The 25,935-nt window shown below is 38.1% G+C and overlaps 1 protein-coding gene across 10 annotated transcripts in view; it reads right to left on the reverse strand.

Annotated features, from left to right (window-relative positions):
• Positions 1–25,935, reverse strand: part of MECOM (MDS1 and EVI1 complex locus) — a 545,991-nt gene that overhangs the window by 9,308 nt on the left and 510,748 nt on the right. For 7 of the 10 annotated variants that reach the window (XM_045788608.2, XM_045788603.2, XM_045788604.2 and 4 more), the window contains 7 exons: positions 21,151–22,507; positions 18,657–18,744; positions 13,766–13,792; positions 8,241–8,407; positions 7,102–7,179; positions 3,120–3,289; positions 531–675 (listed from right to left, as the gene is read on the reverse strand). In XM_045788608.2, the coding sequence (XP_045644564.1) occupies positions 531–675; positions 3,120–3,289; positions 7,102–7,179; positions 8,241–8,407; positions 13,766–13,792; positions 18,657–18,744; positions 21,151–22,507 (2,032 nt within the window). The remainder of the gene's footprint in view (positions 1–530; positions 676–3,119; positions 3,290–7,101; positions 7,180–8,240; positions 8,408–13,765; positions 13,793–18,656; positions 18,745–21,150; positions 22,508–25,935) is intronic. The other 3 variants (XM_045788606.2, XM_045788605.2, XM_045788611.2) reach the window with 2 other exon arrangements.

Consider the following 25,935-nt stretch of genomic DNA (forward strand, 5'->3'; position numbering starts at 1 on the left):
TATATACACACAAATGTATAGATACATACACACACAGGTACATATAGTTACATTATCTGTAATATACACACGATATATACTAGTAGCCACTATTAAATCAGCTGAATCCCTGTGGCAGCTTTCCCTTCTGCTTGACAAGTTTTGATAAAATATTCTAATTAGTTATCAAGAGAAGCAGAACAGAACGGTGGTGAAAGCATGGGCTCTGGAACCAGACGGCCCAGGCTGAGGCCCACTTATTAATTACTTATGTGGCCTCTGGCAAGTTATTTAACCTGTGATATCTCCATTCCTTCACTGATAAAATCACACATTAATAGTCGCTGCCTCATAGGGCCATTTTGATAATTAAATTAATTCACACACGTAAAGCGCTTAGAAAAGCATTTAGTATTTAATCTGCACTAAAGAAACGCCAGCCACCGGTGGGAGGAGTTACAGTACTGTCACAAAAGTGAGCACAGCAAAGCTATGGGGAACATCCTGATTTCAGAAATCAGAGAGTTTAAAAGGGAAAAACTCAGCTTTACCTCTCCTCTGTGTTCCTGGGAGATTGGCTGCTGTGGTTGCTGTTCCCAATGAAATTGCGGATTTCTGTGAAGTAAGCATCTTCTTTGTCATCGAGAATCGCGCCTGTGCTCTCCAGTTCGGAATGAGGCGACGACGTTGCCGTACCTGAGGGGAGAGAGCCTTCTGAGGAAAAGACTACTATTGATATGGCAACTTATTTTGAATCTCACTCCTTCTTCATTTGATCAGTGTTTCCTAAAACAGGCTCTTTTGAATATTAATAATGGTGACTTCAGGAGGCCAATGTCCTCCCAAATTACCACATGCGTGCTGACGGAAGTACCTTGGGGAATATTCTGAACCATTGAAATCGTGAGGTACGGTCTCCCAACGATGTTTCTCCCACAGCTTCCTCCCATTCCCACTGACATGAGAACATTTTTGTTCATATAATGAGGAAATAGGGTGAGGCAAATTATAAAGAGGCCTCAAATAGATTCTGCCAGAAGAGACTGGTTACTCAGTCCTGGTTGCAGTCAATATGTATCCATTGCTCTTGTGCACATTACCAAATAAAGACTGAAAATATGCCAAAAATTCTGTATTTGGATTTGGTGGGTGAGGCAGTGAGTAGACAACACACCAGCCCAGAGACTGAGTTGGGACAGCATAAAAAGGACAATACGGGATCTGCTGATTATAGGATGATCTTCAGCTTCCGTACCTATAAAATTAGAATCAGAAAACCTTCTCACAGGATGGTTGTGAGGTTTTTATAAATTCACACAACTATAAACACCTTACATGTGGTCAAATTTACACCACACTTGCTTCATGCTGTTTACCTTTCCCACAAGATATTTACAATCTAAGAGTTCATCCTAACAGTCCAGATGACCAAGATAAGAGGGGAGAAATCTCTCAACTGAATAAAGTTATAATCTGGGTCAACAAATAAGTATTGAACTTGGACATGTTACATTTTTAACTCATTTAAAATTATTTTCCAAAATGTTTTTGATTAGGGGCACCTGGGTGGCTCAGTCGGTGAAGGAGCCAATTCTTGATTTCAGTTCAGGTCATGATCTTGGGGTCCTCGGATCGAGCCCCCCATTGGGCTCTTTGCTCAGTGGGGAGTTTGCTTGAGATTCTCTCTCTCCCTCTCCCTCTGTCCCTCCCCCCACTCTCTTTCTTTCTGGAATAAATAAATAAATCTTCAAAAGAACAAAACAGAAACAAAATACTTTGGATTAGAAAAATTATGGGAATATGCCATAAGGGTGCACATGGTTGAAAAGTGTGGCCAGTTTAGACTTTGACTGCTTTCTACTTTCGTCTCTAAAATCTGCTGTCTTTAGACCACATCATTTGACTTTTGGCTTAAAGGGAAACGAATAGTAATATAGTTCTACGTAGTAGCCCCCCATCATCGTAAACAATGTGCCTGTGTACAGCGGAGGAAGGATTGATAATAAAATAATTTCCTTAACTAAAATAACTACTTTGTACAACTTCAACTTTTCTCTGTTTTTAAAATCTCTGTTCCTGAACCCCATGCTTGCTCCTTCCCTTGCCCCCAAGTCATTTTCTTGATTCTTTTTTTTTTTTAAAGATTTTATTTATTTATTTATTTGACAGAGAGAGACAGCCAGCGAGAGAGGGAACACAAGCAGGGGGAGTAGGAGAGGAAGACGTAGGCTCCTAGCGGAGGAGCTGATGTGGGGCTCGATCCCATAACGCCAGGATCACGCCCTGAGCCGAAGGCAGATGCTTAATGACTGATCCACCCAGGCGCCCCTTTTCTTGATTCTCTTGAAACAAATTATGGCTGCACAGTGCGGCTCCAAACACATATGCCAGTTGGCATATATTAATTGATGATTTATTATCTAACTCTTAGAAGCCAAAGGCAAGAAAAACTACCATCTCTTCTGCTATGTGCTGGCGGGTCTGAGTTAAGGGAAGGCTAGTTGTTTTTGTTTTTGTTTTTGTTTTTTTGGCCACTTTTACCTCAATTCTATGTTAGAATTTGTGACCGAAATCACACACCACTATCATTTGCTATGGGTTGCTCTGATCATGTCAACAACTTTCTATCACTAATCTCTGAAAGGTTACCCTAGGGATGTTCTCTGAACTGCAGGACCTCTGCAAAAGCAGCCATGGTTTCTAAGTTAATATTCAGAGCATGGCACTCCGGGGCTGCCACTTCGGAAATCCTGCTGTGCCTGGAGGCCCCATTCTGCACCAATATGTGGAAAGACTGTTCCCTGCAATTTAGGAAATGCTGCTTCACAGGTCTTCTACGAGACTGGGTCATGGTTCTCTTTGTTTGAGATTACCCATTGAGATGAATCCAGGAAAATAAGAAAACAATCCAGGTAAGGCTCTGAGTTGTACATTATTCAACAATCACATCATTCTACAATCTAAAGGGAAACATGCTACAAATTTTAGGACCTGTTTCTGGTGTCAAAGTGGAAGGAGAGAAGAAAGATCACAATTATCTCGTCTCTTAAAAGTATTGTTGACATAAATATGATTCATGATTATCTTTGAAAACAAGAACATTAAGCCATCTTGTCCTCATAACACAACTGATGACCTACCAGACATGTTCCCATTCTCATGTTTCTTTAGGTGTCTGTCTAAGTTGGTTTGTTGACCAAAACACCTATCACATAAGTGACACTTAAAGGGCTTCTCCTTATTGTGGATGTTCCGGACATGCCTCTGCAAGTTGGAGGAGATGCTAAAGGATCTGTCACAGTATTTGCATCTGAAAAATAAGCACAGACAAAATATTTGCAAGCAAATTAGGAGATATTTCTCAAGACTAGTAAGCCAGATATCCAAAAGTATCACCCATAAAACATTTTAGAGCAAAGGCAGAGGCAAGAGTACTATTTGCACAGCCAAGATTTCAATTCCAATAGACTTTGATTGCTTTAAATATTTTCATGACTTTATGAAAAACCATAATAAAATATTGACAATTTGATTGCTCCCAAATTTATTAGGGTCATCAGTTCTCATGTTTTCGATAAACTTCACAAAATTAATGACATTAAGAAACAGTAGCATGGTTTTATCTTCTGCTTAGGACAATAGCAGTAAGTCCTTTGTAAACAACCATGAAAAAAATTCATGTATTCTTCAAATAAACTAAAAAAGATCATGCTTAAATCCAAAATTGCAGAGTCTGATAAAAACAGTTTCTTAGTAAATTCACTTTCTCAACTGATAATCCTAAAAGAACTTCCATCATCTTCTCAAAAAAAGCAGTAAAGTTTCCAAACTTTTAAAACTGAGGCACGTGAATATCTATCCTGATACCAGACACTGATTTTCATAATACTCTGTAGTGACTACAAGCCCCCAGAATCTTTACTCTAATAACCTGAAACTGTATTTTTTAAAGGATTTATTTATTTATTTATTTATTTACTTATTTGAGAGAGAGAGAGAGAGCACGCATGGGGAGGGGCAAAGGGAGAGAGAGAAGGAGAGAAGCTGAGTGTGGAGTCTACTGCGGGGCTCAATCCCAGGACCTGAGATCACGACCTGAGAGGAAACCAAGAATCAGATGCTTAACCAACTGAGCCACCCAGGTGCCCCCACCTTTAAACTGTTAAAAAAGAAAGTAAGAGTGGCACTTAATTCTCCTTTTGGAATGAAATAAAGTTCTTTATTAATCTGCTTTTCCTATTCCCTCCAGTTTTCCATTTCTGTCCCTATAGAGTTCATGGCATTTCTGAACCAGGTAGGTTTTCCAGGAAAACACTTATTCTTGGGGGGCTAATTGTTTCTGCCTTCTATGCAATTAAAAAAAAAAAGTAACTTATTCTGAAGTTCTCCTTCAATCCTAAATAAAAATGTAACCCCCCCCCCCACTCCCCAGCTCTTATGGATAAAGAAGAAAAGTGGCAATTTATGGGGTATTTTCCTTTGGCATTTTAAAGTAAAGATTGCATTATTTGTTTGTGGGGCTTTTTTTGTATGTGTGTTGCTTGGGAAAACAAACAGACAAACATGAGCTTTCTCTAGGTGATTTTTAAGTGAAAATTTTAACCTAGCAGCCAGACAATCTTTAACTTATTCTTCCATATGTGAAGGGCCCTTCTCCTCCCACTTCTGAATGTAGACTCAGTGGTTCGAGTGCTCTACATCAGAAATCACCCCATTCCACTCGAAGTGTTTGGGTTTCTACGGCCGTCTCTACGTGATGCCAGAAGTCTAGTTAGTTCCGTGGGGAAAATAAATCTGTTAAACAAGTTACTTTGGCTTAGTATCAATAAACCGACTCAAGGACTGATTTAATTTTTCCCCCTTAAAAATCTGCCCTGGCATGATGAAGCTCCTCAACTTTCCTCACTTACAATATTAATTTAAAAGTGTGTGAAACCCCACATTCATAGTCATTGTAGTATGTTAGCCTCTGCTTTTGAAAAATATATATATATATGAGTCATGACCTTCTCTGGAATAACTCTGTTGACTCCCAAGGCCCACTACAATGAGAATAATGATACAATTAGCACAGTTGTGTTGTATCGAGCAGAACAACCTAGACAACACCGCTAGAGAAAATGTATACTCCCAATCAAACATTGTTCACGCAAAACATTTTCTACGTACGAATTAGAAAGATTTTGTCTTTGACATGCGTCCAGCTTTCTGCTCGTATCTAGTAGACACCATTCACTCAACTATAGATAAAACCGGCCAATAAGAACATTCTACACAATAATCATCTGTTATTTTGTATCTTTCCTCTGCTAATGTCTTGGCCAAAAGTTTTGAGTGCTCCTAAATAAAAAAAACCATTGCATTCTGCTCCAATAAATTAGTGGGTAGTTAAGTTTCAAAAATTCTTAAAATGAATACATATATCATGAGCAATACACTCGTTAAGAATCTGGATGTAAACAGAGGGGTCATGGGAGCCTTTGAGATCACGGTGTGAGATAAAAACTCTGACATGGGAGCTCCAACTCTGGGTTTTAATTCTGGATCTTTTAATACCGGGCTTTACAGAAGGCAATTAACATCTGTGCATCTGAATTTCTTCACTTGTAGAACAGAGAAGCTAGACAAATAATGGTTTAAGATCTCTAGCTATGCCAAAATTCTGGCCTGTGTTTTCAAAAATACACATACCATTTATGGGGTAGAATAAAATCACTGAATTCAAGTACAGAGCAAAATGAGCATGATATAGTCGCATACCAGATCCTTGGTCATAATAAAACATAAGTGCTGAAATCTTTCTTTCACTTGAAGCAGAATTCCTGGGATCTGAAATCTTTCTCAGAAAGGGAAATCACCTAACAACTTCCATTTTTATATCTCTCTGAGACTTACTATATAAAGTCCATTCTATTACCTATAAAGTAGAAGTACCACTTCTGACTGGTAATTTATAAAACGTGTAGGAAAGCAAAGAATTTAAGAAGACACTTTTATTACTTTTTGAGCTTAAGTCCCTCCAGTTTTCTCTTAAAATTTCAATTCTCTTGAAATGAGCATTCATTGGTCTGCCCATTTTCTTTTTCTTATATGTAAGAAAGTCTTTGAAACCTGAGAAACAATTGATTTTAATGGAAAAAGTGAGCATGCAGACAAAAATAATTTTATGCATATGCAATGCATAAGAGTTTCAAAGTAGAATGAAATTACTATATGACTTAAGATAAATAACATTTATTCTTATAAAAAATACTTATGAACACCTAGCACTATGTGCAAAGCACTGCACATAAAGCAATGTAGATTATATTTTAAAACTGAAGAGGATCTTGATAATTTTCATGCTTTAGTAGTCAATAATATTAAAGTTAGACACATGTCCCATGTGTCATGTGGTTTAGAAATTTTTGGTAGAATTGCCCCCTTCCACAATATATTCTATTTTTTCTCTTCTCCTCCTAGTTCCTCATCGCCTTCCTTCTCTCCAGGTTTAAGGTTTATTCCTTAAACCTCCTAATGGGACCTGGGGACACTGACTTAGGTATACAAGGGAAATAAAGTTACACACAGCTTGTCAACTCCTAACAGAGGTTTAAGGCTTGAGAAAGGAAGGCTGCAATGTTCTGATTACTGTCAATTAATATAGCACTGATTATTGAGAAGAGAGAGCATTAAAATAATTTGTTAAAATGGGGGCGTGTGGGTGGCTCAGTCGGTTAAGCATCTGACTCTTGATTTCAGCTCAGGTCATTACCTCAGGGTCTCGAGAACGAGCCCCGTGTTGGGCTCTGCGCTGGGCATGGAACCTGCTTAAGATTTTCTCTCTCTCCCCCTCTGCCCCTCCCCACCCCACTCTCTCTCTCTAAAACAATCATAATAATAATAATTTTTAAAATAGCTAACATTTCTTAAATGCTTATTCTATGCTAGATCCTGCTAGCCCTTTAAAACTGAGATGTCAGGAACCCCGATTTAAAAAATTAGAACTCTTCTATTTGTTATCCTAGCCATTAGTCAATACATTCAGACATGCACAAAAGTAGCCTCCTTTAAAATTGTGGCAATATCCACTCGAATTACCATGATATTTATCAAGGTATTTAGTAAAAATCATTGTCAAACCTGTAAGGTTGCTCTCCTGTGTGGGTTCTCAAGTGCCGTGTTAAGTTCGCAGACCTTGGAAAAATCTTGCCACAGTATCTGTTATGAAAGATGTTTGTAAGAGAAAGTCAGCACAATCGACTTTATTTCACTCAAGCCGCGTAGAAGCCAGATGCTGATTCCTGCTTTAATTAATCTTGCATGGAACTCACATGTCTTTGGTATTTAAAATTTGCAACAAAGCCATTCTACAGATAAAAATAACTCCATGAATAAAGGCTGCGTTATGAGAGCTGGTTGAATTTGCTCATGCATAAGCAAGCAGTTTATGAAAATAGACTTTAGTTTTGATGACCCCCATACGCCTCTTTTATTAACTCTGTATCTTTATAGTCGCGAAACGGAACCAGACAAGGGGATAAAAAAATGACAAGAGTCTGTGACTCTGGGTTGATGTAAACAGATTTCAAATGTTTCAACTCATTTTACATGTTAGCTGTGGTGACAACTGTGTACATTGAGCGGTATCAGATCAGACAAGATTCGAAGACCTCATCCATCAAGGTATGGTCCTATAAAAGCTTTTCTGGAAAGAAAGTGACACATTTTCCAAAGAGCAGATAAATTGATATGCCTGAGTCAGATGCCACAAATTTCTGAAGACAATTCAGAAATTATAAGCACAATTTATTGAAAAGAAAAAAAACAAGCTTTACTGTAATGCTGATGGGTAACAAGAAACTTATTAACTAGCTTTCTTCACTTATCGACCTTATTCGTCCTTTGTTAATGGCCTTATTCTTCAATGCCATGACAATTAATAAATGTATGCCCGAAGACAGTAGTATTATACCCTTTGCATGAAAATAATTAACTGTGAAAGAAAATTCATAAATATCAAAGTGAAACAAGTATTTGGACTGTTTCCAACCTCATTTATCACAACCAAATGGCCTGTGTTAAAATTCTCATTTAATAATAGTTTTTTAAAACCACTATTTTTATATCTCCCTAAATAAAGACTACTTTGAAGTGCTGGAGATCTATCATGGTCACGATTAATCATCCAATCAAGAATAATTTCCAAAACAAACAGCAGGGCCTTTTGCAATCGGAGGGGAGACTTGGGGAAAGCCGGCTGTCCTGGGCCCTGTGGTCACCTGCAGGTGTAGCGCTCTTTCCCTTTCCGCAGGAGGTTCTCCGGCAAGGCATTGGGAGGTGCTCTGAAGTTGAACATGGAGGGAACTGACTGCAGAAGTTCGCTGGCCTCCGGTTTCAGGGCACTGAAGCTCTCTAACTTCTCTGCCATGTTTTCAATAGCTGACATCTGAAAGGCAAGAGCACAAGACCATGAAGGACCCGTCTGACATCTTTTCTTCCGTAATAGTCTCTAGCAAACCCAGAAATCGTCAAGAAAAGGGAAGGATCAAATCTGCTGAATGCAGTGGACTAGAGAAAAAGGTTGTACTGTCCCCATATTAGACAGACAACGAGAGGACTCGTTGATTTAGGAAGTAACAAAGGTAGAACCATGCTTATAGAATGCTGGGTGAACTTCTTCCAAAGACCTTGGTTAGGTCATTTTGTCATAATTTGATATAGAACTGAGTAATAAATACATAAGTGATAATAAAGCTTTTTATTAAATTATGTTATGGACATCAATAGTAACCTGGACATTACAGGGAAAGATCTTGCGTGTCTTTCCTAGGTAATAAAAACCATAGGAAGCATGGCATCCCATGAAAAGAATTCACAGCACGAAACACATCGAGTGTTCCAAAGTTACAGCTTAAGCCAAATGTGTGTAATGCAGAAAGAAAAAAATTAATATGTAAGCAGTGTTTCGCCTAAGACGAGGTTAACTTAATACCTGCATATGCAACTTAAAGTGGGATCACATACGAGGAATTTTGATGAAATATTAATTTGTTCTGGACAAAGACTGAGTTGAAATGACAGTTCATGATATATCATCATGACTTCACGTAATATAACTTGGCATGGGTGTTATAAGGGGCGTAGTTAACGTGACCACACTCTTAGAGAAATAATCTTTAAAAACTATCCTGCCTAATTCTTCCCCTCAAACAACTTAATTTATTTGCTTATAATCTTCAGGCTTCTGTCCCCCTGCACATACATCTGACAGTCACAATCAGAGGGCAGCATTTACTGTGAAAGACAGCTTGATCCTTACTGTCCTCAGTTCGGAGGACTCCCCTTTCCTTCAACCCTCTCAAAATGTTAAGTTTCCTTAGTGCTCATATTTTATTTGGAAGCTGCTTACTACTGAACTTTTAAGTAGAAAAGCAAACTCTCAGGCCATCCTGTTAAATCAGCTCACCCATTATTTATTTGGTTCTCAGGCACTATGCCACTGGAGAGCTCAGAACGCTGTTAAAAAGGTGTTTGCACTCTGTATGCACTCTGTGTTTCTCAAAGAGCTGGGGTGTGAGACCAGGAGACTCCACGCAAGGACAAGAATGGTAACTGCACATTCAAACAACTGTTTAACCCAAGAGGACGATTCTTTCACTGACAGGATGGCAGGACCGAATTGAAGCCCTAATTTACGAGCTCAGGATAGAAAGAAAAGGCAACAGTTCCTACTCAAAAGGAAAATTAACAAAATCTCTATTCCACGGCTGTGCGGTGGGACAGAATACCAGTGACTCCTTACGGCGAAGCAAAATCTTAACAGAACGGCCAGACGATGATTCTTTTCTTACAAAGGGAATAGTGTATGCTCGAGCCTTCAAATGACTATTCATGTTGTAGTTAGCTCTGTCTTTTCCCTTTATCCTGGAGCCTGCCCTCTCATCTCATGCCCGGACTCCTAATGCTAGCTACAAATTGCAACGTACAGGGTACCACTGCCGATTTGCCAAATGTCTTTCATCAAACACGGTGCAAAAAATCTCAGAGGAAAGTCAAGATACATTTACTTGTCAGACGACAAATGTGAATGCACTGGGAGGCGGTAGGGGCTCTAAGCTCAGGGGTTTGATTCATAATCACTCAGCTGCTAAAACATTCTCCACAGATGCAAGTGGACAGCACATTTGTCACTATGAAGGATTCTGACACACACTGATCACAGGGCAGAGATATGGAATGATGCTGCTGCCCAGAGAGGGTGGCGGAAACTCTGTCCCTGCAGAATACGGTCATTATCCCCCTCTAGCCGGAGCGTTAGCATTTTCATCTTACTTTGGGTTTTATTTATTAAAAATCAATCCAGAAATATTTTATGATACTATTTTATTTGCATTTATTCCTCCTAATTGTTTCTTGCAGAAAAATCGTTTTGATATTCCACCCTCCGTGGAGTAAGTTGTCTGAGTGAAACATGACCTCTGGCCTTCAAGCTCATTAGCAGAAACAAGCAAGGGGCAGGGTCACTACCGCATGTATTTATTGGGAAGAAGAGTAAGTGCATGGGTGATGATTATTAATGTTTTATTTATGTACATTTAATATTTGAGTAAAGTTTCATTATCTAGTGGTTTTAAATCATTTGAGTGTCCGCCCTGCTGACACACTCAGATTCCCGTGGTGATATATCTTATAGAAACACTTCGGCTTTTATACGGAAAATAGCTTACTCATGACTATTATTCTCGGCTTTCATCTCTAGCACATATAAACTACAAGTCCTTCAAGTTATTTAAGAGCAATTGGCTGTTGAAAAATATATCTCGTTTTAGTAGTGGCTAATACCTCCTTTTGAAGAAAGAGCACTGTGATTACATTACCTCAAACTATTTCGATTTGGGGAAACTATCAAGAAACAAGAAAATACACTATGGGCTTGACAACACTGACATCCTTAAAGATAACAGGAAATAAAATAGGGGTGACCGGAATGCTTCTTTTAAAAGCCACCCCCACCTTTGGCTTCCGGTGTCAAAGGAAAAGAGGACTAAATAAGAGTGGGGAAAAGGGAGAGAAGAAGATGGGAAGTGAGCCGAGGGTAGTTATTAACACCATGCACGTGCACACACACACGCACGCACGCACACCACTTTCTGTCCAGCTAGCAGCCACTGAACATAAAAGCCACCACTGATTCCTCCCTTTCATCTTCATAAGATTTGCTCTCATACCACTTGACCTCAGTTGAAAAGAATAAGTTTCCCCATTAGGACAGATAGAAGTGATGTAGACATCTGCCAGTTGGGTACGTTAGCAATTCTATGACCAGATCAGTCTGCCTCTGTCTTGGATTAAGATGAGCTTCATCTGGTGCATGGGTCACAACTCTAACTTTCTCACTCTGCGGGCTGACTCGTGTGATGCTCTTTCTGAAATAACATGCCTTTTACAAGAGAAGTAGCAAGTTTTGACATTCATTTTAAAGTCTGGCTTGGTATTTTAAAAATCAATATGAATTGGGATCAATGAAACAGAGTCTAGCAAATACATATTTCAATTGTGAAAAATCCAATATAGAGGGCAATGTGTACCACTATAAAAAAGAATTTGCTGAGAATGGGGAAAATAAAGGAGGAAAAATTAGATCATAGAAATGCATTGCCCTGTGTCCTATTAATGTCATAGGCTAATCTCTGATCAGTAAATGACAGGGTTTTTTTCTATGGAACAGTAATTTTTATTTATATATATAATAGTTGTTGATGGTATCTGCTGCCAGATGTCTGCAAGAGGAAGTCATTGCACCCCCTTTCAGTCCCCAAGAGGCTATTAACTTTATACTGACGCAAACTAATATTTAGACAGAATTCCCTAGATCCTACCAAAAAATGTAGCTATCTCTCTAGTCAAATAAAGCTAGTATTTTTAAAAACATTTCAGCAGGCAAGATATCATCAACTGGGTCCTAAGCACTTAGCTTAACATTTATTATCTGGCAGCCAATAATTGATGACCTAAAGAAGTTTCTCATTAAAACCATGAAAGTGACAATCTGATTATATGAAATGATATGTCCAATGGCACCATGAATTATGTGACCTAATGTTTTACAAATTAGATTACACATGCTTTTATCGTAAAACAACTAACTTTTCATAAATAACTTATGATGGGAAAGTTTGTAGATTTGGTGGTTTTCTATATTTATTCACTTGATAATCTTGAGAAATCTCAAAATCGTGGCCATTTGGGGGAGAAGTAAGTATTCATAGTTTATGGCTATCTCATTCCATGTATCACATTCACAGCAGTCAGGATTATGAAATCCCTTAGAATCTGTTTACCACTAAAATTATAAACTTTAATATTTTAGTAGTTCCCACTAATATCTATGTTTTATAATACGAATATAAATCGTAGCTCTGAAAACCCTGTGATGTAGGGAATGGAAGTGTTTCCAAAGCATTGCAACAGCAGTTTCTATACCATTGTATTATCAGGAAGGGAGTCTTACTTAAAATCGGAATTGGCTTCGTAAATTGGTAGAACCAGTGGGTATTTCTGTAGGGGATAGCACCTGTGGATGAAGCAGCCAACCACATAGTACTGTCAAGTAATACTCGACCTTAGAAAGGAGGAGGACCCTGCAGGACGATGCTCAGGATGGACCTCTGCCGAGGAAGACAGAAGAGGAACTCTGGGAATACAGGCCCAGGGTAATCAAAGCACGACCCCGTCAGCTGTACAACTTTGTCTAAGAAAGTCTTAGTCTCTCTCTCTCTCTTCTCCTATACTTTTGAAATAAATGAACTTAATCGTTAAACATCTATCAAAATGAGAAAAATCACAATTCATCACATACTCCACGGAAGAAATAAAATGAAGGAATTTATGGTAAAGAAGATCTAATGTCAGATAGAGGACAAAGGTAAGTGCTAAAGTGCTCTGACTTAAAATAATTTATATATAATTATATGGTGACAAAAAATTGAACTATATTCCAAGATTTTACCCATATCTCAGAATCAGAAATAGTTTTGAGTAAAGAAGAGAGTGAAGAAGTAGAAGCACATATAATCAGAGGAAATTTTGTACTATGTTATTTATATGTATTTCTATCGACCCAAGGTTTATTTGAGAGTGAAAACTAAATAAGCAGTCTTCTTTGTATCTTGAACAAAAAAATAAAGCTGTCCCTTAGTATCATTACCTGACAACTGACTGAATCTGGAAATAGGAACTGAAAGCTGAGGAAGTGAGACCCAAGGCTGAAAGATTCATTTACTAGTTAGATATGGATTTTTAAACATTTAGTCTTATTACTCCAAATAGCCAGAACCGAGTTCTGCCCTGGGATATACGGATGTGAATTCCAATGTCAGCTTGTGTCTACATGTAAGTTGAGGTTTTAACCTTTTGAAGGCTTTATCAAAAGCATCTTTAACATGCTGATACAGGCTCCCCCAAATAATGGTTGTTTCCACTTAGTGACCCATTTCGAAGGCTCTTTTAACAACATTCTCCCAAGTGCCGAGAAAGAGTTCTACATCAAGGTATAATTACATGGAATGGGTCAAATTTATAAAATAAACTTCTTTCTGTAAACAATTTATAGCACACTAAATGCCCAATTAAAACAGAAAAGTATTTTGCAGCTTGACAAAGCTGGAAAGCGATCTGCTGAAAGCCGTATCATTTAATGGAAAGCGGCTCAGAATTCTTTATGTCTGTACAGCATTTTATAATATAAGTTGTTTTCCTTTTAATGCTACGTTATTTTAGTCAAAAATATAAGCAGGAAACTTACCCAAGTTCTCTGATCAGGCAGTTGGAACTGGGAGCAAAATTGAAACAAAAACAAAAAATTACTTCTGTATCAGTATCTTTATTGCAATCTATCCTTTGAGAAATTAACATTTATACGGACTTTGTAATTTTTGCTTATTATGTAACTGTACCTTGAGTAAAGACTCTGGAAATGAAAATTAAATGTTTTTATAACACTGCTGGATTTCCTCTATTTACCTAAATTAAATTTTAGAATCAAGGTTATAAACCAGAATGTTCTTTTTTTCCAAGAAAGCTAAACATTACCTACTACCAAATCTTAAATAGCAAAGTAGATACTTCCTTCTTATTTGTTTTCACTCACTGCAAAACAAAAGTTCTAACCTTTAATAAATAAAACTTGAGCAATCTCCAGCAAGGAAAAAAAAAAATCTAGTCTCTTGCATTTGTATAATGTTAATAACAAAGACAATAAGATATTGACTCAAACATGAATCACTGAGTAACAAAAAGGTAATGTACTTGGAAATGTACTGCTTGACTTTCATTAGCATGGGATTCAGACCATTAGTCGTCAAAACACATAAGGATATTAATTAAAAGAATTACAAATGTATAGCCTCCTATGTCAACTTATGACAAGAGTCACTGGGGAAAACTTCAGTGAATTGGGAGCTCTTCCAGGAAGCACAAATGCTGTATCCTTAAAATTACCATTTTGCTTGGTTAAGGGGGATATTTCTTGCTTTTATGAGTTATGGTATCTTTAATAAGGAAGATACATAGTTTTTAAGGATAAAAAATTTATTGCAGAGGCAATCTAACAATAAGAAAGTAAAACAGAAGATGAAGGACAAAAGACTTCAGTAATTTTCACATCTATATATAAATGATAACTTGGAAAAAGACTAATTTTTTCCCAGTTCTTTGGGATACAGTAACAGGATAGTCAAACACTTTAAAAGAAGAAAATAAAAAATGAGTGAATAAAGGAGAGAAACAGAAGTAAAACAGAGTCTTTGTTGCAGATGTATACAAAGCCAAACATCTGGAAATAAAATGGATTAACAACCAAAAACATATTTAGAGTAGAGGAAAACCAAACCGAGGCATAACAGCCAGTTTTACAACAGCATAACCAGCAAATGATTTCTATGGCAGTTCAAATGAGCCATCAGTGTAAATGCAAAGTACCCAGTGAAGGACTTTCCAGAGATCACATATTAATACCACTCCCTCCATCTCACCTACTTGTGGCTGTCATTCCTTTTCAAAATTATAATCTAAACTAAGACCCCACAAACAATTTTTAACCAGGTAGTACTCTATAGTACTTATTTCTACCTTATGTTAAACTAACTTTTTTATAAAAGAAAAATAGAAGTCTAAATAGTCCTCTAGTGGCCTGACATGGAAAGCATACTTTACTTAAAAATTGAACAAAGCAAGGAATTTAGACCCTGAAAAGTAAAACAGACAAACAAACAAAAAAACCAAAAAAACCCCAGCAATTATCTTTTAATTTTGCATGTGTTCCTATATCTTCTAGATATTTTTGACAAGATTTTTAAAAATATATATCATTATTCCAAGAGACAGTGAGATGGCCTGATAATCTTTTAGTAAAATTCAATAAATATCTAAGTATCATTGAAGTGTTCACCTTTCATTGATTAGGAAACGTGTCCTGGGGAGGGACATGCTGAGTAGAATACAAAGACATACAAAAATTATAAAATCAGGCTTGCCCAGAGAATACCAGTACCAAGAATTTATATACCTATATCTATGTTGTCCCGAAGGCATTAAGAATATGTGGTCTCTTTCATTATGATGACGATATTATTATTATAACCATGAGAAATCCATAGGGAAAGTATTATTCCCCTTTGGAAGACAAAGATAAGAAGTCCCAGAGGGACCCTGTGATTTGCTCCACTGTACTTTAAATGGAAATTGAAGCAATGAATAGTCTTATCCAAGCATTTATTTAGCTACAAAATCATGGCAAGCCCTGGGAGCAGAGGCAAGGGCTTCCATTTCGGCCCCCTGCTCTGTGCCACTCTTACTGCTGGCCAAGGAGGCAGTGCCAAGAACACAGTCAGCATCCTTCTGAGTACTTCTAGATACGCGGATAGGCCTGCCAAAGAAGCTGGGCTCAGGGGATGGCAGGACAGTATTTTACTGGGATTCCTTTACATTCAAAATGGAATACTTCTGCATTCATGAATAATGAAGGCTTTTCCTCATTTAGGTCCTTCCACTTGCCAGGCAGAACGCATTGTACCACGTTATGTATATGAACAACTAATCTGCACAGCTAGCCAGGTAAGGCTGGAAGGGGTGTTCCCATCACCCTGATAGAGAAGAAATGAACTGCACTGCTCAAAATCTAAGCATTTTTGCTAATAAGCAGGAAAGCCAGTCATAAAGCAGTGATTTCTCGCCCCAAATCCTGGCAGGTTGTCTTTGTATTTATGGGAAAGTGGATCTTGGGGTAGGATGGAATTGATAGAGTACTAGAAAGAAAGAAGAATTCTGCTGAAACTTGAGGACATTTGAGGCAGATTTTCTGAAAGAACAGACTCCTTGGTCTGAAGGCCTGATGAAAAAGAGGGTGGCCCAAGCTTCTCCCAGGCAACAGTATTATTTCACCTGTACCCCTGTGAGCTATGGCCATTACGCACGAAAACAGCCACAATGGTTATAAAAATAATAAAATCTTTCTGTAGCAGTTGGTACATAGCCTCTGCTCTGAGAACCTTGAATGGTCCCCCTTCCGTCCTGGCCGCATCTCAAAAGACTCTTCAGTCAGCCTGCCAGCCAGCAATTACAGCATTAACGGTTGGTGCAGCGAGGACTTCCAAGGTCCTGCTCCAGAATGCCAGGAATCCAGTCCTATTGGTCAGTATTCATGACATACAGGGTGTTAAAATTTCGATTATCACTCTTGGGTCCTGTTCTAATAGTGGCAATAGGCAATCCCTTCCACCAAGACACGACCCTCTGGTGTGGCAAGGAAGCATACATTGCCACTGTGCTGCTACACGCATGTCTGCAGGGCTCTGCGAGAAGCACTGCCCTGCTCCCAGCATTGGACAGATGCCTCATCTTTTGTGATCCTTCATTCACTTCGGAAATATCAAGAGATAGTAGATTTTTCTTATATTATTTGATTAAAAATATGTACATACTCTGACACTTGCATGCACATGTGGAATTATTGGGAGACAAAATTGCCCATCTCATGAACTAGTGAATCTACTTTGGCTAGCTAGTGCTCTTTGAATTTCAGAAAGAATAGGGACTTAACACCCAACTCTGTCATCTTACAGATAAGGAACTAAGTGCCAGGTAGACCAAGTCACCCGAGGATCCTGAATCCCAGTCTTCTTTCCCTCCATTATACCATGTACCCATTGTACTTAATTTGGAAGTGATTAGTTGTTAGATTTTAAAGATAATTAGAATATGAGAACAATTTGATTATTATAACTAAACGTATATAACTATAATATCCCTGTGAGCAGTTAGTTATAATTAGAAAGTAAGTTATCAAGAAAGATATACCTTTTGCGCACTGACACAAAATGCACGTTATGTTCAGCTTTATTAGACCATGAGGCCTAAATGGGCAATTTTAATCAACCTAAATGTAAATTATAAGTACCTGATAAACATTTACCTATTTTATAACTTGTTTCTTTTCCATAAAGTAACTACATAAATAATATCATTCCTTAGCCTTTCTATATAAAACGAATACTAACTGGAGCATTTCTAGCTCCTTTAATAGTAAATCATGTATTTTCTCACTTTGATATAGAGAGAATGATAGATTTTTCCAGCTAACCAGAAGATGTACTCCACTCTCATACTCCGTCATTCAGGATGTTGGGGAAGTACTTGTAAAATTGAAGAAGAGATGGCAGAGGGGGAGGGGGCAGAGGGACAGGGAGAGTCATATCCCCAGATAATTTAATTACCTCATAACATTCTTTAAGACAGCTTGCATAAAATTCCACCAATTTTATTAGAAGAGCATAATCTTTAGTTTGAATATACTGAAACAGAATAAATTAGTTCACTGATTTCAAATACTTTCATAAAAATTTTGCTTACCATCTACAAAGAGCAGAGCTTATATCCTTTAAAAAAATTAGAAATAAAAAACAAAATATCAGGTAAAAAGATACATTTAAGATGTTAATATATTTGGTCTTTCAATAGAATTCTCATGTTGATTGCTATGTAAACCAGTTTTTAAAAATAACCTAATATGTAAGGACAGAGGGATTAACCAATTAGATGGCACTGCTTTGCATTCTCCTTGCAATGAGAAACTATATATATTTTGATAAATGGACATAGCTCCATTCAGCAAATGGCTCTGTGTATTGTGGTAAATTCTTGTGCAATTACAGAACTTCGCTGGAATGCCCAGTGATCTCTAGATAAATTCCTTCACCCTCTATGGTAACAACTTGTCAGGTAGACTCATTTCCTGTTTTTTATCTAAGCACTAAAGGAACTTGAAGGACTTTCATGAGTTTGGGACGAATCACAGTATAATCTATCTCTTACTAGCAGTAATTTTTAAACATAAAAGACAACTTCAATATTTATTTTCTCAACTGAATTTTGCTCACTCCAAAATACACTTTGGCTCAATAAGTAGTTAACAGCAGACAATAATTTAACATCTCAAAACACGTTGTTTTTACACATATATTAATTTCTTTTTCTTTAAAGAGTTTGGGTTTTAATTCTGCTAGAATTTCCTGTGTTCTTCCACACCAGCGTCATAGGAAATCCTAATGTTCTCAAGATTTCTTTCATTTCATTGCACCTGCTTTTCAGGATCAACAAGTTAGTTTACAAGCTTGAAGTCTCAAATTCAAAATACTTACTTGTGGGTGAAATAAGAATCCTGGAGAAGGTCTCAAGTATTTCTCTTTTAAAGCTTCAAGTGGGTCAGTTAGTTTTCTTTTCTCTACTCTGAAAGGTTAAAATTAGTTTTTGGAGATGAATCAGTCTCATATATCAATCACTATATAATTACTGACATTTCGAACAGCTAACAATAAAGCAAATGGTAGGTTTCTGGGAAGCACACTAATAAAAATATAAAGACATCTGTTCAGTTCTTGAAGAATACTCAGGGCACTTCTAGGCACTCAAAGACAGGAGGTCCTATTTATAATGGCAAAATCCAATTGAATGACTAGTAATAACAATAGTGAGGAAATATAAAAAATGAAAAGTCATGAAGCTAGAGGCATTGGTCACACATTTGTACCTTTTCCATTTCAAATGGAGACAAGAAGCCTGGATGATCTTGAAATCATGAGGACAGAGTCCATTTTGAAAATTCAAGTCATTTTCTACCAAGAAAGTGTTCCCCCAGATGTTCATTATGTTTCTCTCGTCCTTGCCAATGACAGCAGGAGCGTTTCTAAGCACACTATGCACCCTGCTACCTACTCCTTGAGGCATAGGTGTCTTCTTTTGGATGCCACCGCTGACAAACAGGGCAGGCAAAAGGGGGTGGGGGGAAAAGGAAGAGGACCTTTTTGAAGATAGACGAAGACATATAAAAATTTATCTACATATCCCTTCTGCCTTAGAAATGTTTGTCATTCTATTTTCCACTAAGTATACAGGAAACAAGATAGTGGACTAAATTCTTTCACCAACTGTTGGTAATTTTCTTTTAAGAACTGTTGAATAAGTACACTTTTAAAAATAGAATCAAAATTAATACAAACAGCTACCACTTCTTGAAATTTTGTATATGGTATGTTTTGCATACACGATTTCACTTACTGAGATAGATCCTCTCTTATACCTATTTTATGGATTAAAAAAAAAAAGCTTGAGACATGGGGAAGCTGAGATTTCGACTCAGGTCTTACACTAAAACTGGTGTTTAGGTCTTTCATGACTTTGGTAAAATGACAGGCCTAGACTCTTAATTCAGAGTTAAATAAAAGAGAGGAGACCAAGTTGCGACTAAGCAAGAGGAAGATTAGGAGGTGAAGGAGAAGAGTGTAATGGGTGTATGGAGGAGCTGAAAGCCCATTGCCACTGGAAGGGTCTAAGAAAGAAAGTCTGAGGAATTCTCTTCACAAAGGGTTGAGATGTATCACTGACTTGGAAAAACAACTTTCTGGCAATGTGTGACATATAATCCACACGCAAAATATGGAAATGCTGTTTTCCCTTCTTTTCCCTTCTCTTATTGGGACTGCCACAGGAATCAAGACATAATAATTGAAAAAAAGTGCCCAAGCTTGATACCAATGGCTTAGAGATATTTTTGTATCGTCCTTTTTAATCCCCTTCCAGTGGGGTTAGCCCTCAACATACTGGCAGTATTTCTTAATGTATTATAGATAATAGGAGGCAGAAAAGGAGTTCTTAGTGCAAAAGGGTTTGCGGCTATAGTTCCTATTAAGTAGTAAGAATCAGTAAGTATCACTGAATGAAAGAGTAGCACAAAATTGTTCGTAAAAGAGAATCAGGCAAAAAATATGAAAATAGTCTCATCTTAAACAAGTCCAATAAACAGTGATCCACACCTTCCATTATTTCTTGACAATGTTCAAGACTTGAGTGAGAAAGTAAATGTGAAAATGCTTGGTAATATTTAAGTACATAATAAGCATAATTACTATTACTCATACTTTTAAAGAAAGCTGGTGTTTAAAAACTAAATCTTTCTGAATGTCAAATGAGTGTTACAGAATACTGCCTAAGAGGCTTTTTATTAAGCATGTATGTTTCCCTGAAGGAATTTTTGGATGCATCAAAGAAAACTGGATAATGAGGATATAAACAGAGACGCGTTTTTCAAAACCAACCATTCACATTATATACAAGACATTTTTGTAACTGATATTTCATTTACTTTGGGCTCCTGGGAGATTTATTTAGCAACAGAATATGAACAGTACTTACTAAGGATGTGTTGGTAGGTTAACAAAGAGAAAACTCGTGCTGTTCTACGTCCCATCTCATTCCAAATATCCTGACCCATTTAAGTCCCCACACATATTTGCATTAATCCTTCAGAAGCCTCATTCTTCTGCCACTTGACAACTTGCTTTAAATACGGCTTTCCCATATTTTCCACTTAAAAAAATGTGTTTAAAAATAAATTTATTGTCAAGGGAAAGAACTCTGTGGGCCTCATCTCAAACCCCAAATTCAGAGACATCCAAAAATAAGTCCAAACCTAATGAGTTGACCGTCTGAGTAAAAAATGAATTCACTAGATCAAACAACTCTACTCTCTGCCTTATATTAATAACAAAAAGAATTTGTTACAAGCCATAGCATTAGAATGTAAAAACTGCCCTCCGTACACAGGTCCACGTCGAACCGTCTCCTATCCTCCCTTACCTGTAAATTGGGTCCATAAAGAAAGGAGTGGGTCTAGCGTGCTGCAAGGAACCGTCCGATGCGGGTCTTGGTTCAATATTGCTTCCTTTCTTTTCCCCAAACACGTGGTTTTTACGGGGCTCAGTCAGCTTTGTTCCACTGGCTCTACTCCTACTGCCCATACTTAGATCCAGGGGCTGGTCTTGGCTTGTGACAGGTGTTGCTGGAGGCTTGGAGGGTCCTGGAGTCAAGGGCTTCTCGTCCTTTCGCTTAGTGGTGAGATCAAAGGGAGACTCAGAGCTTCCCTTCTGCAGTTTCTTTACTTCGTTTGGTGATTGGGGTTCCATTTTCAAAGGTAACGATCTCAAGTCTCTATCAGGAAATGGGTACATTGATTGAGAGAATGCTGGAAAAAATGGGAGGGGAAACATGGAAGGGTAAGGTAAAGCTCCAACTTTTTTGTCTTGCAGCCCCACCAGTCCTGTTGAACCAAAGTATTTTTCAGCAATAGAAGCAATAGCCTTTATAGAATCATTCACAGCTCCTGACACCGCAGTTTGCTCCTCTAAAGATGGTGAGAAAATGGAATGATTGCTGTATTCTTTCTTATTATGTATTGAAGCCAGATTCTGAAGAGGGCTTACTTTGTCTTTGAACATTTTACCATTTTCTTTAAATTTCTCTTTATCACTTTCAATGTCACTTTCCAGATCAGAGCCCGAGGTTGTTTCCAGGTCACTGCCACTTGGCGTACTGACATCATCAAGGTCACTACTCTCTGACTGGTCACTGATTTTCTCAAGGGGCCTCTCTTCAGAGGACCTCTCGGGCTGGAGCTCCACTGGCTTATTGTCTCCTACAGGTGGGTGTTTAGATAGTGCTTTCAAAATATCCTGTGTAGCTGGCAGTATCTGAGGATGTGTCATGAGGGGACTTTGACTTTTGTTTGTCTGTTCAGTACTTGATAGTCCTTTAACAGGAGAGCTAGCAGGTATCAAAGGAGGCCTGTGGTACAAGCCGGAAGGAAACAGACCAGGGAAGCTAAAAGAAAATCCAGGAGCTGTTGGAAAGGTAAGACCAGCGGGATGCCTATTGGCACCAAAATAGTCAGCAAGGCCCGGGTTGGCATGACTCATATTAACCATGGACGTTTTATCCATAGCGGGGGTTCCAGGAAGTGAAATGCCTTGGCCAAAAAATCCACCTGCCGCAAAATGGTTCTTGCCCTCACAAAACCTCCTGTGTTTATTTAAGGAAGACGTAGTGCTGAACATTTGTCCACAGTCTTTGCACTTGATTTGGGTTCTGCAATCAGCATGCATGCGCTTATGACGACAAAGGTTTGAAAACTGAGTATAGGATTTATGGCAGACCTCACCTGTGTGCAAACAACAAAAAAGAATCTCAGGCTTTATGGCAATTGCTGCTGAATTTAGCAAGTATCACAATTGGTTTACCCAAAATTTCAATTAGGAAGCCAAGAAAAGTTGCTGGAGGTACCAATCTGGGTGCTCCAAACACAGATATCCCCATTTCACTAGATTCCAAAGCAAGGCGTCCAACCTGACAAATGTCTTGAGGCAGCACCAATACTTCATATAGAAATATTGTTGTCATCCCCATTGCATAATATTTTGCATCATATTTGTGTATTTAAATATTTATAGAAAAGCCCAATTCCAGCATGCATTGATTTCCCACCCAACGACTACCCTAACAGAATCGTAAAAATTTAAGTCTTAAGCACGACACATAACAGGAACCCCTTTAAATTTTTAGACCACTTTGAGAATTCTAAGTTGTAGCACCAAAACAAAATAAAACAGTCTTTTCCTCAACCGGCAACTTTACCTTTATTCCCTCTCCCCTTGGGGAAAAGCCTGTGACTGCTCTACCATTATTTAATTTGCATTATATCATACGCTCTCATCATTCACACATCAAAGCCACACAACAATGCACATTGTGTATTCTGAGACATTTTTAACAATCATTTTCATGATTTGAGAAAGACTGACATAATTTACAATGGCTCTATTTTAAGCCTGTAAAGGAAACTAAATTGAATGTGGCCCATCCTGCATTGCTGGTTCCCATGAACTATGATCACGTCCTCTGACTTCCCCTCACACCAGTGGTTGTGCTAACCTTCCTGCATTTATGAAACCCCCGTCCTTGGGAAATATGTCCACTTGTTGTCATATCTTCGCCGGTTATCTCAGGGCTTGACTTCTATGGGGTTTAGCCAACTACGGTAAGCAGGGCAGGGAGCTCTGAATGCTCCAGTCCAGAAAGAACACAGCAGGGTGCGGCTGGGAAAGAACCCTCTTCGTGGAGCATTTGCCAAAAAAGTAGAACATCTTCCTCCTCACATATGTGAGAACAGATCTAAGTGTATTTTTGAGACCAAGCTTCGTACCCTTTAAGAACTCCTTTGCTAGGTAAGAATCCCCCTCCCTTCGCAGTTTGGCAGGATCGTTGCATCCATTTCCTAAGCATCACAAGTTTTTAATCTTACTTTAGTAGAGATGAATCCACTTTATGTGTGAGCTTACTGTAAACGATTCTGTGCACGTTTAATACATGCAGAAACATGACACACCTTGTCGGTAGTTACTGAAACAGATTTATATAAGAAATTAAATTGAAGACAAAATGCAACATTTATTGCTTTCATGTCATGATTCCTATAAGCACAGAATGGTGGAGCTCCTAAGTTAAAGCAATAATAACTGAAAGAAAAAAACGCGAAGGAGATTTTATAGATGTTCAGTCATGCAAAACTCACCCAAAAGTTGGATTATCCCACACACCACCAAAGTACCAAGTGATCCCATAATATTTCTTTTACTACTAATGATTAAAATGCACTGCTACATATATCAGGGTGCTTAGTAATAGTAAAGGAGCTTTCAACTGTGGGATGATTCATAACATTATAGAGGCCGTAACATGCATTTTAATGGGAAGAGAAGATGTGAGTGATTTCTTTTCAAATCATCCTACTGGAATATATTGACCAGAGGCTGCTTTAAAGTATGTACTCTTTAAACATATATAATAAATATACACGCTATTTAAATTCTTTGATACACTAATTAAAATCATATGATGTAGAGGGTAGAAACATGAGGCTTTCACTGGTTACACTAATTCAGCTATGAGCGATAACAAGAAATAGTAAAGAAAATGTCGTTAGAATTATAAAAGTGCACTCATCGAGAAAGTAACACCTCTCCTCTGGGCATTAAAAGGCGTTGAGAAAATGTCTTGATGGGTCTTCAACCACGATATAAACTTTTGAAAGGTTTGCAATTTTTTGGCAAAGAAATATCGCTCTCTACACTTCTCTCTTAGAGCCGGATGGATTTAAGAAATCAAGACCCTCTCTATACCGGAGTAACAGAAGGTGCATTTGACTTTCCTGGTTGCACCCCTGTTACACAGATGAGCGAAGTCTGTGTCAGGTCTTAAGAACATAGAATCTGAGATGTTTCTCTAGGCAGGGGCTTTGTTTTTCTCACTTGAAGGTCTGGCCTGGCCCACCACAAACCACCAGGCCTCCAGGTAAACGGCTCAATTGATGTTGAAGTCTATACTCTACTGTAATTTTCTTGGTAATAAGGAATTAGCCAGCAGTTAACATTGCATTTTTCTACTTATTAAACAAATTAAGAGGTATTTTGAATATGTTCAGCCTATTAGAGCATGTGGTTTCTATTTGGGAAGGCTGGAGGTTTCTGTAAAGGCAGTGAGTAATTACCTTAGCGCTGGTGACTTTGGGCTCAAGCTTGGCGGTACACTGTAATAAGAGACAGTTGCCATAAACACACCAGTGGGGGTAAATCGTGGTGTGTGGCCTTCTGGTGAGAAACAGATATCAACTCTAGGTGAACCTCCTCCACTCCCAATCTCCACACCAAGTCTCCTCTTTTGTTCTGAAATTACATGGCTATTATTCATAATTACCCCATGGTTCTCTGTCAGATTTTATATTTGAAGAATGCCATCTGCTATTTAAATTTACCAATAATTACTGAAAATGCATTCATGGCAAATAGTTGCGCAAGCTGATTGGAAAGGGACACCCTATAGTGCTTTAAAATGAAACACTTGACTTCAACACAATTAAAATTCCAGATCCCAGAACCTTAGATGATAGGAATCTATATTTTCTAACTTTTGGTTTAAATAATAGAGTAAGCATTAAATGGGTGATCATAATTCGTTTGGCCTGTTTTTTTTTTCCACCAAAACACAATAAATGTATCAAAGTCTGTTTCTGAGAAATCAGAAGTAAATGAGTTGTTTATGCCTGTAACACTTGCGAGTACATTTTTAAGGGCGTTACGACCTAGAGTCCGAAATGCCTTTATGAGACAAGAAGTCTACAATTTCTATTGTATACTTCATTTCCCGTGACTTTCAACAGAGCTGCCCCAGGGGGGACTAGAGCACCCTTTTGTTTAGCAGCTAGTCCTCTTCACTCCACCCAGGGAACAGAAGAAATATGAGCAAAATAAGACTTTAGCGTAAGCTGGAAAGGGGGGAAAAATAAGCTCCCTTGGTGCGTGGAAGCACAAATGAAGGCTGTATCAAGGTAAAGGAGGAGGGTTAGTCTCTGGAATCTCCACGTCGGCACTAAAAAATATTTTTTGCCCATCAGGTCCTGCAGTAGTGTCTCATACACCTACTACAGACTATTGCATATTTGTCCGAAAAAAAATGTGTTATAAGGGTTCCCAAGTCAGAAGTTTTGCCAACTATGGAGTGTGCTTCAATCAGTTCTATGCTCGTCTGAATCCA

This window comes from Ursus americanus, chromosome 4 (assembly GCF_024610735.1).
Source record: "Ursus americanus isolate L20-20 chromosome 4, mUrsAme1.1.p, whole genome shotgun sequence".
Classification (NCBI taxonomy): domain Eukaryota; kingdom Metazoa; phylum Chordata; class Mammalia; order Carnivora; family Ursidae; genus Ursus; species Ursus americanus.